Raw genomic sequence first — 17,044 nt, 5'->3', positions numbered from 1 at the left:
CTGCATCCACAACGTGTTCCCATAAAACCCGGCTACACCAAATCATATCAATACGTGTATATGAGTTCTGCGAGTGAGAAAAGAATGTATATGCCATCTGGGTCGGATGTTTAAGTCTCCAGACCTCTAAGAGATCCAATCTAGAGGCCAGTGCCTTCAAACTCCGAGTATAAGGCTTGTGTACTGTAATGTGTCCCTTAGAATGATCCATAGATGTATTCCATAAATTAAAATCACCCCCCATAATCATCCCACCTCTTTGAAATTGAAAAAGTTCCTCCCTTATATGCTCAAAAAACTCTCCCTGACCTGAATTAGGTGCATAGATATTCACAATTGTCACAGATTTCCCATATAAGAGCCCTCTGACCGCTAAACAGCGCCCCAATTCATCTCTATAAATGTCATCAGTTACAAATGGAGTCCCTTTCCGAATATAAATGGCCAAACCGCCCACCTTTCCCCCTCTTTTGTCAAAATGTGCAATACATTCACTGTAGGCCCTCTGCTGTAATAAATGTGCCTCTCGGCGTCTAATGTGTGTCTCCTGCAGCAAGACTATATCCCATCTACTCCTCTGTAACTCCCGATATACCATATTTCTCTTCCTCTGCGAATTTAACCCATTCACATTCCAAGTTCCCACCCTCAACCCTTTCCCTCCCTGTACCCCCCTCCCGCCCCCCTGTTGCTGAGCGGTACCATTTGCCGCCAGCCTAATACTGTAAGGAAATAACCCCTCGCCAGAGCTGACTCCCCCCTCTCCCCCTCTGTTTTCCCCCCCTCCCCCCAAATTCGTATTCCCTCTCCCTCCGCTCCACCTTCCCCAAACTCATTACATTATAACAGTGTAGTAAACATCCATTCTCTGAACTTATAACAGAAAATAACTATTGCAAACCCTGTCCGGTAACCCTCCCGGGCTACTCAACCACCTATAACTGTGGTGAACTGAAACCAGTAGTGTCTCATACTTTCCATCAGGGTACTCTGTCCATTTCCGGCCTATGTGAGCCCGGTCCTTTGCGAGAGCCCGCCTTTTGCCACGACGATCCTCTCTTCTCGGTTGCTGCTTTCCATGGTTTCCCTGTATCTCCATCAGAAGGCAAATTGTTACAGCCAAGCTCCTTCAGCACTTTCCATGCTTCAACCAGCGAGGTCACCCGCCTCGTGTGGCCCTCTACTGTGAGCTGCAATCCAAACGGGAAGACCCATCTGTACCTGTAATTGGCCTGCTGTAGAAACTTGGTCAAATCTCGAAACTCTCGTCTTCGTTGCAGCGTGCCCAGGGCTAGGTCTTGAAATACTAGCACTGTTTGATTATCCCAGGGTATTTCACCCATCAATCGTGCCTTACGCCAGACCAGATCTTTAGTCTTATAATCCTTAAAGCATGCCACTATATCCCTGGGCTGTTTATCTCTTCGGGGTCCCAGGCTTCTGTGTACCCTATCAAATTGTATCTCAGTCCCATCTCCAAGCATGTGTTCATCTCCTTCAGATGCCAGGATAAAGGCACAAATTGCTTTCACCACCTTAGTGCAGTCCATATTTTGATCCGTTTCTAGGACCCCTTTGAATCTTAAATTATTTCTTCTGGATCTATTTTCTAAGTCCTCAAGATCCAACTGCATTTTATCTTTCTCTGCACGCAGGGAGCCAATCTCTGTTTTCAATTCCAAGATGTCTCCCTCCACGTGCTCCAGTGCTTCCTCAGCTTGTTCCACCCTGGTGCCAATTTCCCTCACCTCTTTCTGAATGTCCACCACTGCATCCTTGATTGTTTTCCTCACTGCTGCCATTTCAGCTTTAAGCGCTTTAAACCAGCGCGTTACCTCCTGCTTCGTGAGTTCAGTATCGCTCTCCTGCTGCTCCATTAGCCCCTCCGTATCCGAGCCCGAGTCCGCCATTTTGTCTCGCGCCTTGCGCGGGGTGCGGCTCGATGTTGCCACTCCGTCCCGCTGATCAGCGCTATATTTAAATTTCTCCAGGCGCTTTCGGGTCGCCATCGATCTCCGGACTCAGACCGCCTAAATTCGCGATCGCGGTTTCGCTGGGGGAAAATCGCTGTTTTCACTGCTGCCCCGACGGAGCTCAAACTTCAAGCAGCCATCTCTGACGGTGACGTCACTTCCCCTGTTTTGTCTGCATGTTTTTTATGGTTCCCTATTTTGTTATCAGATGAGAGTCATGTTTGCATCTGCAACTGAGGTGAAGGATTCTGCTGGTATGTGGAGTCTGTGTAGGAATCTTTAACCATCCTGCTTCATTTTCCCAGTAGAATGTATATTGGTGCTCTAATGTATTTCAGTAGCATAACTGAATGAAACAACAACTTCTGAAGGTTACAGGTATGGGTGGGGATGGAGGAGATTACTTGCAGAGATGGAATGGATCTTAGCGGGGACAGGCGGGAATGAGTTAAGATTCCAGTGGTGTGCCTTGACAATTTTTGCGCCTTGTAAGTGTGCCATGAGATGAAAAAGGTTGAAAATCACTGCTCTAGCATCATGATGATGTGCCAAAGTCACTGATAACAGCTTTGACAAGGAGAAGTGGAGGAGTGGCCTAATGATTAGTATAGCAGACTTTGATCCCAGCATCCTGGGTTCGATTCCCACTGCAGCTCCTTGTGACCCTGGACAAGTCACTTAAACCCTCCACTGCCTCAGGTACAAAAACCAAGATTGTGAGCCCTCTAGGGATAGAGATAGTACCCACTTATAACTGGATTGTAAGCCACAATAAACCTGAACTCTGTTTGGGATAATGCGGGATACAAATGTCATTATAAATATAAATAATTGGTGGTTTCCAGGATCTTTTCCCTGGGCAGGGATTTACAGACAACTCTGAGCTGGATTTCTAGATATTAGTAAATTAAAAACTGAAGCCTGGGGGAGCTAAGGGAAGTATTACTCATTTATACTCAGCTCTTCTATTGCACACAACCCCACTACAGTATTATACTATTAAATAGGAGCAAGATCTAGGTAAATCTTTTACTGGGGAACAACGGGAAAGGTCATTTCAATATCTGTTTGAAGTGTCTATTGCAAGCAATTTGGTTGAAAATGGCTTTAAGATTTTCTACCGCTGGTATTATACCCCAGTGAGACTTCAGAAAATGATTCCAGGAACCCTGGACTTCTGTTGGAGAAATTGTGGAGAGGGGAACCTTCCTTCATGTGTGGTGAACCTGCCCTGTCTTAAAAGCTTTCTGGACCTTGGTAATGGATACTTTGTAGGAAATCTTGGGGGGGTATTTATCCACTGCACGCAGACCACTGTTTACTTCATCATAAGCCAACCACAGTCACGGTCTCTCATCATAAACTGCTATATTGTTCTTTACGGTTAGTAAATTGGCTATTGTACAGGCTTGGAAATAAACTGGCCTACCTCCTTTGTCTCAAGTGTTGTAGAAGTTGGACTGTATTTTTCAACTATCTAAGTTCACAGCACTCCAGCATGGATGACTGAACAAAATTTATGATATTTGGAAAATTTATGAACAGTGGAAGATACTATATAAGTGCTCCATCTCCATAAGACTCAGCATCTTTGTTAAATATTACCGGGTTTGGGATATGGCATTTACACACCACTGTTGTCCTGGGTTGAGAGGGTTGTGGGAGGGGGTTTAATTTTTGTTGTTATACTATCATCATCTGTTTTTTTTTTTGTTATAGTAACATAGTAGATGATGGCAGAAAAAGACCTGCATGGTCCATCCAGTCTGCCCAACAAGATAAACTCGTATGTGCTATGCATTGTTTCAATAAAGTACATTAAAAAAAAACAAACACTGAAGCCTGAACCACTTAAGGCAGCACTTTCAAGCAAATGTTCTATAAAGCAGTGCAATTCATCTGCAGTTTTTGAGAGCCACAAACAGTCTGGGTTTTTAGGATACCCTTAATGTATATGCACAAAACAGATTTGCACACAGTAGAGATAATATGCATGTGAATCTCTCACATGTATATTCATTGGGTTTTTTTTTAATACCCCTAATCTGAAGTGCTTAAGGATCATCAGTGAATGACACTGACCCAGGAAGATCTCAGTCTTTATTGAAGTACTGTAATACGCCTGGTAATGATCCATCATAGATTTCTTGAAGGAACACTGTGAACATTTCTTGAAGTAATTGCAAGAAAAAAAAAGAAAAAAAATACCCCATATACTTCAGTAAAGAATAGCACCTACTGTGATCAACACACAGATTAACTCTGTGCCAAAAAAAAAAAATTGCTAAAAGAACACTGCAAGTGAAAATAATCCACAACAACAAATAATGAAAAATCAAGTTTCATCACTGAAATACAGTAAAACATCAAGGGGTCCTTTTTACTAAGGTACATTAATGGATTTAGCACACGCTAAATACCGCGCAACCCACTGTATATCTATAGGCTATATGGCACTTAATGTACATTAATTCATTTGCGCATGCTAAATCCATTAATGTACCTTAAGGACCTCCAAGTGCAATAGGCTTCCTTGAACTGAGAATTAAACAATGTCAGCTGGTCTCTGGACATGCGCATCTCTCTCCATAAACTCCCAGGTCTCTTGGAATGCTCTATAAGCATTTCTGTGATAACACATGTAAAGCAAATCATGTGATTTGCATGTGATTCTCATTGAATCTGCCTGTCAAAGAACATCAAGTTGTATTTTTATTTGTAATGAATTAAGTTATTTATTTCTCAAGCTTATTTATCCTACATAATACAACGCTTAGTGCATAATTGTAGAAGAACACATTTAGGAAATATACCTGTGGGGGTCGATGATGAACTGTAAGTTGAGGCCCTCCAGATCCAATAGCAAGTCCATTATTTACAACATATGCTGTAGTTTGAGGTACTCTCACAGTGACTCCTAGAAAAGCCCAGAAAACAATTAATGATAGCACAAACTATGGCACAGCTAAGCTTTCCAAATATAGACATTGTAGATCAAGGTCATAAGGTGCTGGGTATCTATAATATGGGGACCACTTAGATTCCCCACTACTACTATATGTTGATTTTATAAAAATAGGTATTATGCTCTGTTTGTAAGAGCACCCCTTTTTGGGCATGCCATAGTACAAGGTGCCTGCAGTAGGATACATAGACCCCTAGTGTTTCTAAAGAAATCTGTCAGGAATGGGAGCAGCTGCAGATTTATGTGCAGAGTCTGTATGTGACCATCTCTGGAAAAAAGTGACTAAAGTCTCCAGAAACAAAAAATAAGGTTTTAATGAATTCTGTTAGAGCAAACAATTTGTAAAATCACAGTTCAAACCCCATCCTTCTACACTGTAAAAAGTAAGTCACAGAATTTCAAACATTTAACTTTTAGACTGCTTTATGGACCTGTGACATGAAAATTCAGCCATTCTCAACATTCTGAATGTGCTACTTTAGTCATTTTTTCTAGAGATGGGGGAGTAGGAAGTCCCAAAATATTTATTACTGTTTCTGACAATCATTTGTATTACAATCAAATAAATTAAATTCTTGATGCGTTTGAGAGAGAGAGAGAACACGAAATTTTTAAATATAATTGGCACCAAGGCCTAGCTCTTGACCGATGGGCTAAGAACTCCTTACGGCGCTTTTGTGTCACAGGAAATATACATATTAATGAACCTAAATGTGTAGCACCATGTTACAATCTGGTTCTAGAGCAAAAGTCACAAGCAAAGTTGTTCGAGATATTATTACCCCCGAGGAATTTTCCAGAAAAGTAGTAAACTGATGTGGTAGCTGTTAGTCCACTTTTAAAGGTAATAGATATAAATAAATCAAAACATAGAAAAGAAAATAAGATGATACCTTTTTTATTGGACTAACAATACATTTTTTGATTAGCTTTTGAATATAACCTTTCTTCTTCAGATTGGAAATAAGCAAATGTTGACAAATATCAGAATATATAAGTGAAACACAAAAGCATCCCAATGACAGTCTCACAGGAAGAGGGAGGGGTAGGTTAGGTGAGAGACAGGGAAAAATAGATGGCTGATGAAAGCTTGTTGTCTTCTTCCCCTCTCTATCCCCCACCCACAGGTCACCAGCATTTCCCTTTCTCCCCTCTACTCTGCCCCCCCCCCCAGTGGCCAATATCTCCCCTTTCTCTCTAATTGCTCCCCTTCACATCTTGCTGCTGCCCCCCCTACCTTCTTCTGAGCAGGCTATATTAAAAGAAGCATCAGTTCTGCACTGGCCCTATCAGAACAAACCTGTGCTGAAGTGCTGCTCTGCCCCACCCCGCTCTGACAAAAACTCTTCCTCAGTGGGGGCAAGACAAATCAGTGCTTCAGTACACGTCTGTGCTTATGGTTCTGTGCAGCGCTAATGATTCTTTTGGTTTTCTAACTGGCCGATGATTAATAATTAGGTCTGCCACCTCTGTTGGGCAGCGGAAACCATGAACTTTCTACTATCCTGATAAGGATTGCATGTTCCCTGCAAATACTTAATTACCCCAACCTTGTGTCTGCTCATGACAGTTTTACACAGTCTGAGCTGCAGCAGGTTCCTCAATTAGAAAAAAACCCAGTATTCAGTAGATATAATAGTATAGACTGGGCACTGACAAGCTCCATAATCAGAAGAACTCACTGGGATAAAAGGTGAAATTAGGCCTTACCTGCTAATTTTCTTTCCTCTAGATCGGTGATGGCGAACCTAGGGCACGCAGAGCCCTCTCTGTGGGCACGCGCGCCTCTGGTCGTCTCACCCCGTTCCAGCCCTCCCTCCCATCCACCCAGTGTCAAGCATTCCTTCGTCCCTTCCTCCCACCCGGCACCAGCCCGCCTGGCCTCCCTCCCTCCCTTCGAGCAGAAAATTTAAGTCTTCCCTTGTCGCTGTTAAAGCCGCATCAGTAGTAGCGGTGAAAGCGTGCTGCTGGTTCGGCACGCCTTCAGCCTTCCGTCTCTCAATCTCTGGTCCCGCCCTCATTTCCTGTTAGGGCAGGACCAGAGTTTGAGAGACGGAAGGCTGAAGGTGCACCGAACCAGCAGCACGCTTTCACCGCTACTACTGACGCGGCTTTAACAGCGACAAGGGAAGACTTAAATTTTCTGCTCGGAGAGAGGGAGGGAGGCCGGGCGGGCTGGTGCCGGGTCGGAGGGAGGGACGAAGGAATGCTTGACGCCGGGTGGGTGGTCTGGTGCCTGCTGCCAGGTGGGTGGGTGAGTGGGAGGTCGGCCTGGTGCCTGGGAGGGAGGGTGGTCTGGTGCCTGCTGCCGGGTGGGTGGGAGGGAGGCCTGGTGCCTGACGCCAGGTGGGTGGGTGGGAGGGAGGGTAGTCTAGTCTGGTGCCTGCTGCCGGGTGGGTGGGAGGTCTGTCGGCCTGGTGCTGGGTGGGAGGTCTGGTGGGTGGCTGGGAGGCCTGGTGCCGGATGGCCTGGTGCTGGGTGGGAGGTCTGGTGGGTGGCTGGGTGGCCTGGTGCCGGATGGCCTGGTGCTGGGTGGGAGTGCGGCAGGCCTGGTGCTTGGGTGGGAGTGCTGGGTGGGTAGATGGCCTGGTGCTGGGTGGGAGTGCGGCAGGCCTGGTGCTTGGGTGGGAGTGTTGGGTGGGTGGATGTCCTGGTGCTGGCTGGGAGGTCTGGTGGGTGGCCTGGTGCTAGGTGGCCTGGGTGGGTGGCCTGGTGCTAGGTGGCCTGGGTGGGTGGGAGGTAGGGAGGCTTGGTGCTGGGTGGGTGGCCTGGTGCTGGGAGGGAGGCAGAGAGGCCTGGTGCTGGGTGGCAGGCCTGGTGCTGGGTGGCCTGGGTGGGTGGCCTGCTGCTGGGTGGGAGGTAGGGAGGCTTGGTGCTGGGTGGGAGGCCTGGTGCTGGGTGGGTGGGAGTGCTGGGTGGGAGGGAGGCCTGCCTGCCTGCCTGGTGCTGGATGGGAGGGAGGCCTGCCGCTGGGAGGGCAGGGGGGAGAGGAGGGTGGCTGGACATGGGTGGCTGGAGGGGAGGGCAGGGGGAGAGGAGGGTGGCTGGAGGGGAGGGCAGGGGGACAGGAGGGTGGCTGGAGGACAGGAGGGTGGCTGGAGGGGAGAGGAGGGTTGCTGGACATGGATGGAGGGTAAGAAATGAAGAAGAAAGGAGGAAAGTAAAGAAATAAATGGAAAGGAAGCCCTGGAAACGGAGTTAAGAGAACAGATAGAGAGCAGCAGAATCAGCAACTAGGACCAATATGGAGTACTGTGTTCAGTTTTGGAGGCCGTATCTTGCAAAAGATGTAAAAAGACTGGAAGTGGTGCAAAGAAAAGCTACAAAAATGGTATGGGATTTGTGTTGCAAACTGTACGAGAGACTTGCCGACCTGAACCTGAACATGTATACCTTGGAGGAAAGGAGAAACAGGGGTGACATGATACAGACATTCAAATACTTGAAAGGTATTAATCCGCAAAAGAAACCTTTTCTGGAGACAGGAATGTGGCATAAGTAGGGGACATGAATTGAGGTTGAAGGGGGGCAGACTCAGGAGTAATGTCAGGAAGTATTTTTTCACGGAAAGGGTAGTAGATATGTGGAATGCCCTCCCGTGGGAGGTGGTGGAGATGAAAATGGTAATGGAATTCAAACATGCGTGGGATAAACACAAAGGAATCCTGTTTAGAAGGAATGGATCTACGGAATCCTAGCGGAGATTGGGTGGCAACGCCAGTAATTGGGAAGCAAAACCGGTGCTGGGCAGACTTCTACGGTCTATGCCCTGATCGTAGCTGGATATGGAAAGTTCAAGAATAGTGCTGGGCAAACTTTTACGGTCTGTGTCCTGAGAAATGCAAGAAAAAAATCAAACTCAGGTATACATATAAAGTATCATCTTGTTGGGAAGACTGGATGGACTGCACAGGTCTTTATCTGCTGCCATTTACTATGTTCTCGTGGCAGGTGGGAAGGCACTCACGCATGAGCGATGGAGCGTGTCTCGCGCTCCAGAAGGGAAAATTAGGTTCTTACCTTGGTAATTTTCCTTCCTTTAGTCATAGCAGATGAAGCCATTATGTATGGGTTGGGTCCATCAACCAGCAGGGGGAGATAGAGAGCACTCAACTTTTCACAGTGCCTCATGGCCAGCCAGCTCCACTGCCTCTTCAGTATTTGAAGCTTCCAAAGCAGTATGGCAAACCGCAATGGGAATAACATGAACTTTCCTCACAGCGAACGATGGCCCCTTAACAAGGGCATGAACTCAAAAGGAAGGAATGAACACATCCTCCTGGAGGGAATAAACTCGTCCTCCTTATTGTATAACTGGAGGGGATACACGCAACCTCCTGGAGGGAATAAACTCATCCTCCCAAAACATAAACTGGAGGGAATGGACTCATCCTTCTATAAGTGAACATGAATCCTGAAGACTGTTTTCCAACTTTCTCCCAAGGAAGGAACTTCAGGAAACAAGAACAGAACCTGAAACATTCACAGCATACAGACAATCATACAGGGAGGGCTCATAGCTTCATCTGCTATGACTAAAGGAAAGAAAATTACCAAGGTAAGAACCTAATTTTCCCTTCCTTGTCATCAAGCAGATGAAGCCATTACGTATGGGATGTAACAAAGCAATCCCTATATAGGGTGGGAACAGGTCACACCACGCGCTAGCACTTGTGCTCCAAAACGCGCATCCCTCCTAGCAGTCACATCCAGCCTGTAATGTCAGGCAAAAGAGAGCTTAGAAGCCCATGTTGCTGCACTGCATATCTCTTGATGAGAGAGTGCTCCAGTTTCAGCCCAAGAGGAAGAAATCGCTCTGGTAGAATGCGCCTTAAAGGCTACAGGTGGAGACCGGCCGGCAAGCAGATAAGCTGAAAAGATAGTTTCTTTGAGCCAGCGGGCAATAGTGGCTTTAGACGCTGGAGACCCTCTGTGAGGACCTGATAGCAAAACAAACAGATGATCATAGATCCTGAAAGAGATAGTAACTCGCAGATACTGCAGCAGAGTCCTGTGCACATCCAACAGGTGCAACTGCCCAAAAGATTCTGGAAACTCCTCCTTATCAAAGGAGGGCAAGAAAATAGGCTGGTTTAGGTGAAACGCTGAAACCACCTTAGGCATGAAGGAAGGCACGGTCAGAATCGTGACCCTGGACTCTGAGAATTGCAGAAATGGGTCTCTACAGGACAGCGCCTGGAGCTCTGATACCCGTCACGCCGAAGTAATGGCCACAAGAAAAACGGCCTTTAGGGTCAAATCTTTCTCCGATGCTCGCCGAAGCGGCTCAAAAGGAGAAGCCTGCAGGGCCTTCAAAACTAGCCCCAGGTTCCAAGCTGGACAGGGTGCTCGCACGGAAGGCCGGAGCTGAAGCACCCCACTAAGAAACCGTGTCACATCTGGATGAGCAGCTAAAGACACGCCTTCAACCTTACCACGAAGGGAGGCCAATGCTGCCACTTGCACCCGCAGGGAATTATAGGCCAAGCCTATTTGTACACCATTCTGCAAAAAGTCCAGAATCAGCGAGACAGGAGCCCGCATGGGTGTGATCGCTTTTGAAGCACACCAAGACTCAAACTGGCGCCAAATCCTGGCCTAAGCCACGGAAGTGGAACGCTTGCGGGCCTGCAGGAGAGTGGAAATGACTGTGTTTGAATAGCCTTTGTCCCTCAATTGCGCCTTCTCAATCGCCATGCCATAAGACCAAAGCGGCAGGCGTCCTCCATGGCTACCGGGCCCTGTGACAACAGGTTCGGTACAGAGGTAAAGGAAGGGGAGCCTCCACTAGCATCTGTCGGAGGTCCGCATACCAAGGCCTCCTGGGCCAATCCGGGGCTATGAGGACCACTTCTCCTGGGTGCAGCCGAATCCGCAGGAGCACGCGCCCTATCAAGGGCCACGGAGGGAACACATATAGTAGGCCCGGAGGCCAGGGCTGAGTCAAGGCATCCAACCCTGCCGAGCAAGGATCTCTCTGTCTGCTGAAGAAGCACGGGACTTTGGCATTTGAACTTGTCGCCATAAGATCCATCACGGGCTTGTCCCATTTGGCACATATCTGCAGGAATACTTCGTCTGCTAGTTCCCATTCTGCTGGATCGATCTGATGCCTGCTTAATCGGCTTGCATGTTGCTCTGACCTGCAATGTGAGCTGCCGACAGAAACTGAAGATGCAGCGTGGCCCAGTGGCAAATCTGTTCGGCCTGCGTGGCCAGAGCTCTGCACTGAGTGCCGCCTTGTCGATTTATGTAGGCCACTGCTGTTGTGTTGTCCGACATCACTCTGACAGCCAATCCTTCCAGGGTCACTTGAAAGGCCAGAAGCGCCTGAAACACCGCTTTCAACTCCAGGCGGTTGATGGACCACTCCGACTCCTCGGGTGTCCATAGACCCTGGGCATGCTTCCCCTTGCAATGTGCACCCCAGCCCTTCAGGCTGGCATCTGTCACTACTAGACACCAATCGGGGAGCGCCAGCGGCATTCCTCGCCGCAGCATGCTGCCTGAGAGCCACCACTCCATGCTGAGTCAGGCCGCAGGGAGCCAAGAAAGTCTGCATTGATAATCCTGAGAAACTGGAGACCATCTTTGAAGTAGGGAATACTGTAGAGGTCTCAGGTGCGCTCTCGCCCAGGGCACCACTTCCAATGTGGCTGTCATCGATCCCAGCAGCTAGACAATGTCCCAAGCTCGCGGGCGGGGCATCCTCAGGAGCAGATGGACCTGATTCTGAAGCTTGCACCGCCTTAGCTCGGGTAGGTATACATAGCCCGAGTCTGTGTCGAACCTGGCCCCCAAATATTCTAGAGATTGCGAGGGGGTCAGGTGACTTTTGGCCATATTGACGACCCAGCCTAGAGATTGAAGTACTGAGACCACTCTGGCTGTAGCTTGATAGCTCTCTGTTACAGAGTCTGCTCTGATGAGCCAGTCGTCTAGGTACGGGTGAACCCTGATACCTTCTCGCCTGAGTAAAGCAGCTATTACCACCATTACCTTCGAAAAGGTTCGGGGAGCTGTGGCGAGGCCAAAAGGCAAGGCCCGGAACTGGAAATGTTTTCCCAACACCGCAAACCTCAAACTTCTGGTGCGGGGGCCAAATTGGTATGTGCAAGTAAGCTTCTTTCAGGTCTAGAGACGTGAGAAACTCTCCTGGCTGTTCCGCAGCAATGACGGAGCGCAGGGTTTCCATGTGGAAATGCTGCACGCTCAGGGACTTGTTTAATTCTTTTAAGTCCAGAACAGGGCGAAAAGACCCACCTTTTCGCGGCACCACAAAGTAGATGGAGTATCGGCTGTAGCTGTGTTCGGCGGGAGGTACCGAGGACACGGCCCTTAACTAAATCAGACCTTGCAAAGTCTCCTCTACCGCCGCTCGTTTGGCGGCAGAACCGCATCAGGACTCCACAAACACGTCTCTTACTGGGGCGTTGAATTCTATTCTGTAGCCATCTCTGATCAGGTCCAGAACCCACTGATCTGAGGAAATATTGGCCCACTGCTCGGCAAAGAGGGAAAGACGTCCTCCGATGACAGGAAGCGAGGAGGGGGCCGGCGCACCACCATTGAGAGGGTCGCCCCTGAACTCCAGGCCTAGAGCCGGTGGCTGCGGAACACTTGTCTGAGCGAAAGGAGTTCCTCTGCTGAAAAACGGGCATGAGAAGTGAACCCAGCAGAACGCCCCGGGCGGTACCTTCTAGCTTCATGGAAGCGAGGTCTGGAAGAGGAGTGGACCGCCTGGCCCTTGGAGGAAGGCTGCGGCCTATCTTCGGGCAAGCGCTGGGGTTTAGGATCTCCCAGGCCTTTAACAATTTTTTTCCTCAACTCCTCACCAAATAGAAGGCCTTGAAAGGGCAACTTCACCAACCTTTGCTTAGAGGCCATGTCCGTTGCCCAATGTCGTAGCCAAATAAGACGGCGAGCCACCACTGCTACTGCCATTTGTTTAGCCGAAGCTCTGACAATATCATAAAGGGCATCAGCCAAAAAGGACGAGGCCGACTCCAGTCGCAGAGCCACATCTGAGAAGGGCTCCGCTCCATCTCCAGGCTGTTCCACTGCCAGTTGCAACCATGCCAGGCAGGCTCTAGCAGCATAACAACTGCATGCAGACGCCCGAACAGTAAGACCTGCAATTTCAAAGGACCATTTAAGTGCTGCTTCCAGCCTACAGTCTTGTATATCCTTCAGGGCAACTCCTCCTTCCACAGGGAGGGTAGTTCTCTTTGTCACCGCAGTGACTAGGGCATCTACTTTAGGCATTGCAAAGCGAGCCAAATGCTCCTCACGCAGAGGATATAATTGCACCATAGCCCTGGAAACTTTCAAAGGTCCCTCGGGGTCAGCCCACTGAGCAGAAATAAGCTCTTGGATGGAGTCATGCAAAGGAAAGGCTCGAGCAGGCTTTTTGGTACTAGCCATCCTAGGATTCACAGAGGAGGCCGTGCCACTGTCAGGCTCTTCAATAGAAAGGACCTGTAGGGCATCTGAAATAAGCCCTGGCAGCTTATCACGGTGGAAAATCCTCACCGCGGAAGGATCATCCAGATCCTGTGGTAATTCTGCACCTGACTCTGGCTCCTCAGACCACGAAGGCCTGCCAGAACTCTCCGAATCCTCACAGCCCGACCACTGGGAGGAAAAAGGAGGTGCACCACAATCTGAAGGGGAATTAGCCCTTCTACGCTTTTCTTTATGCCAATTATCAGGGAAAATAGCCTCAGCGGGCAGTCCCAGGCCAGAATCCACTGGTGGGGACAATAGAAGGGGCCTCAGACGACCCTTGAGGGAGAGCTCTTTTCAGCATGTATGCTTTATGCAATAACAACACAAAATCAGGGGAGAAAAACTCGCCCTGGGCATCCAGATCCCGTCCGGGGCTAGCCGCTCCCCGAATAGCCTCAATTCGAGGTCCCCCCCCCCCCCCCCCCGGGCTCAGGGCTCTCCGTCTCTACGGAGGCCGCGCCATGCGGAGAATTCAAAATGGCATCCGCTGCCAGCTCTGAGCGGGAAGAATCATCACTCGCCATGCTCGGGCCGGCTCTTACACCTGTACAGCACGATTTACAGAGCCCCGCTGCTGATTTGCGCTTGCCACACCGGGAACAGCCCTTTACATTCTCTGCAGCCATTGCCGAAAACGACGGGAAAATTCAAAATGGCGGTTTCGCGCCAAAAACGCCCCGATCGCGGGCCCACCCCGGAGGAGTTAGAAAACACTCTTACCTCACCAGACCGAGTTTCACAGCTCCGGTCCCATAGAAGAATCAAAGGAAAACCTCTGTTCCATTTTTTTTTTTTTTTTAACGCTGTGAGGAATTTTTTTAACGCTGTGAGGAAAGCAGAGGTAATAAGAACTCCGGAGGCTCATATGAGTGGGAAAGGCGAACCAATGTGCCTGCATCCACTGAGTGGGAAAGGACAGGGAAAAGCAAGCTAATATGTCCACATCCACGGGGGCATGGGTAAGGCAGGGAAAGGGCTAACCTATGTGCCTTCAAAGTGAAGCTGCTATAGCCTCTAACACCCCGGCTAACAACTAGCAAGCCAAGAGCCACCCCAGGCAGGTTTCTGATGGAGCTCGAAGAAGCTGCAGCCACCCTGCTTGAGGAGATAAGAGAATACTGAAGAGGCAGTGGAGCTGGCTGGCCATGAGGCGCTGTGAAAAGTTGAGTGCTCTCTATCTCCCCCTGCTGGTTGATGGACACAACCCATACGTAATGGCTTCATCTGCTTGATGACAAGGAAAGCTCTTGTTAGACTTTTGTAAATTCCAGATTGGGTGATGCAGATCGGAGTCATCCACTTATGAGAATTACTAAGCCTACTTGTAGTAGTAGTAGTAGTACTTGTCCTCGGAGAGAATTCTAACATCTTTAACAATAAATGACTGCTGGCAATGCTGCTACACAAGGAAGTGAGGATTTCAAATGACCATAAGAGTGGGTGAAAGACTAAGGGATGGGAAGAAAGGAAATATAATCAAATTCATATAAAAATAACTTCAGTTATGAACCTGAAATAAATATGTGAATGAGGAAAACTATAAATATGCTGTACTGAAGCATTATGCTAAAAATGAGAAAATGCAGACTGAAGAATCTTACCACCAGTTTGCGGATTGACTTGTCGTAGTCCTTGACTTTGCATGACACCATTTCGTACTGGTGTCTGACCTGCACTTGTGGAAAGGGTAGTGTACACCAACTGTTGGCTAGGGGGTGCTCTTGGGATGGGAACTCTTGCTGTAGCCTGAGTTATTGGACGATGTGTTACATTCACAGTTGTCTGAGCTGAAAGCAATAAGAAAGAAGTGATAAAGATTACAACAAAAAATAAAACAAAACTACAGGATACTGCAGGTGAAGAAACTCTTCTCACTCTGTTCCATCATGCACAGAGCAAAAAACTTAACTTATGCTATACGCTTAAACAGTCCAGGCAATATAATGCCAAATAGTGACCTTACTCAATCCAATGAGTATTTTAAGTGCAGATCTGGCTCTTCAAAATGGTAGCAAGTATATGATTTTAGCAGTAGATAAATATATCATTTCTGCTGTTGTGCCAAGAATCTTGGGCCCTTATTTACTTAGCTCTGTTCTGACAATGTTAATGGGCTACCGATGCAGCCATAGCTCCAACATTAAGAACTGTAATATGACCCTTCAGAGTCAAGCCTGCCTGGGCAAAAATGAAGGAAATGCAGTCTGCTAGCTAATTTGAAAGTGTGTGCTTGCTGATGGCAGTCCCCATGCTGTCTGGCTCAAAAGAAACAAAAAGCTGGGTGACTTCTCTATGGGCTGTAGTATGCTCCAGAAAGGTTCTCTTCCAGTCCGAAGTGCGTTTTCACCTTTGTGGGCAAGAGGTTTTGGAAAAAATGTTGGTAGAAGAATTGACTAGTTATGGAATTCTGACACTGCCTTAGGAAGGAACTTAGGATGTGTGTACAGAACAATTCTACTATTGAAAACATCGTGTAAGGTGGATTAGCTAGTACCGCTTGGAGATTACTGACCCTACAGGCTGAAGTGACCATGACCACGTGATTACTGACCCTATAAGTCTTAAGTGACCATGACCACGAAAAATATCAGGTACTTCAGGTGACAGGTATCTAGCAGCTCATCAGCTAGGTTAAAATGATGTTGAAGTTCCATGAAACTGCAGGAGGCCTGATGGGAGGCTTCATTAGAAGTCAGTCCTGCATAGAGTGAACAACTAAAGGTTCAGCAGAGATGGACTTACCTTCTACTTGATAAGCACCAGTTTCACTAAGGTGAGCCCTAATAGAGTTGATCTTATGACCAGATTGATATGTGTAAGGTACTCATGCAGTTTTTGTGTAGTGCAAGAAAAAAGATCTAGGACTTTGCCTTCACAATAAATAGCAAACTCTTCCATTTAAAACTGTAAGACTTCCTTGTGGAAACTCTTCTGGAAGCCAACAGAACTCAAGACACACTGTTAGGTAAGTTGAAGGAATCTACTATCACCACTCAACATCCAAGTCATGAGGGCTAGGGACTGAAAGTTGAGATGTAGTAGGGATCCCTGATCCAGAGTTATTAACGTCTTGGAAAACATTCCCATCTTCACAGTTCCCTGGAGGAAAGCTCCAGAAGAGGAAACTATATATGACTTGGCAGTAGGGGGCAATCAGAATCATGGTTCTTCGATCCTGTTTGAGTTTCAGAGGAGTTTTCGCTACGAGAGGTATTGGAGGATATGCATACAGAAGCCCTTCCACCAATGAATGAATAGGGTAATCTGCTGTGTGATCCTAGCATGCAGCAGAACTGAGGGGCTTTCTTGTTGTATTGAGTGGTAAAAAGATCTATCGAGGGGGTGCCCCACTCTCAAAAGATCTTCCAAGCTATGTTCTTATCCTGAGACCACTCAAGGTTACAGAATCTGATTCAGTCTATCCATCAGACAAGTGTCTTCCCTTTATCTGGCTCTGAGGGACATCCTTTGTGAGACAGCCTATTTCCACATTCTGACTGCTTCCACACATATACTAATCTGCCCTTCCATGCATGTTGTTGGAATACCTTGCAAACTGGTTGTCTCTCTGAATTATCTGACAGCTGATCTTTGAATG

General features: G+C 47.7%; 1 protein-coding gene across 4 annotated transcripts in view; it reads right to left on the bottom strand.

Moving 5' to 3' along the window:
* The window catches only part of ATF7IP (activating transcription factor 7 interacting protein), a 503,125-nt gene that overhangs the window by 18,781 nt on the left and 467,300 nt on the right, over window positions 1–17,044 (bottom strand). For all 4 annotated transcript variants that reach the window (XM_030207216.1, XM_030207225.1, XM_030207208.1 and 1 more), the window contains 2 exons: window positions 15,048–15,233; window positions 4,787–4,890 (listed from right to left, as the gene is read on the bottom strand). In XM_030207216.1, the coding sequence (XP_030063076.1) occupies window positions 4,787–4,890; window positions 15,048–15,233 (290 nt within the window). The remainder of the gene's footprint in view (window positions 1–4,786; window positions 4,891–15,047; window positions 15,234–17,044) is intronic.

This window comes from Microcaecilia unicolor, chromosome 1 (genome assembly GCF_901765095.1).
Source record: "Microcaecilia unicolor chromosome 1, aMicUni1.1, whole genome shotgun sequence".
In the NCBI taxonomy this organism is placed as follows: Eukaryota; Metazoa; Chordata; class Amphibia; order Gymnophiona; family Siphonopidae; genus Microcaecilia; species Microcaecilia unicolor.
This window is presented reverse-complemented; position numbering and strand designations above follow the sequence as displayed.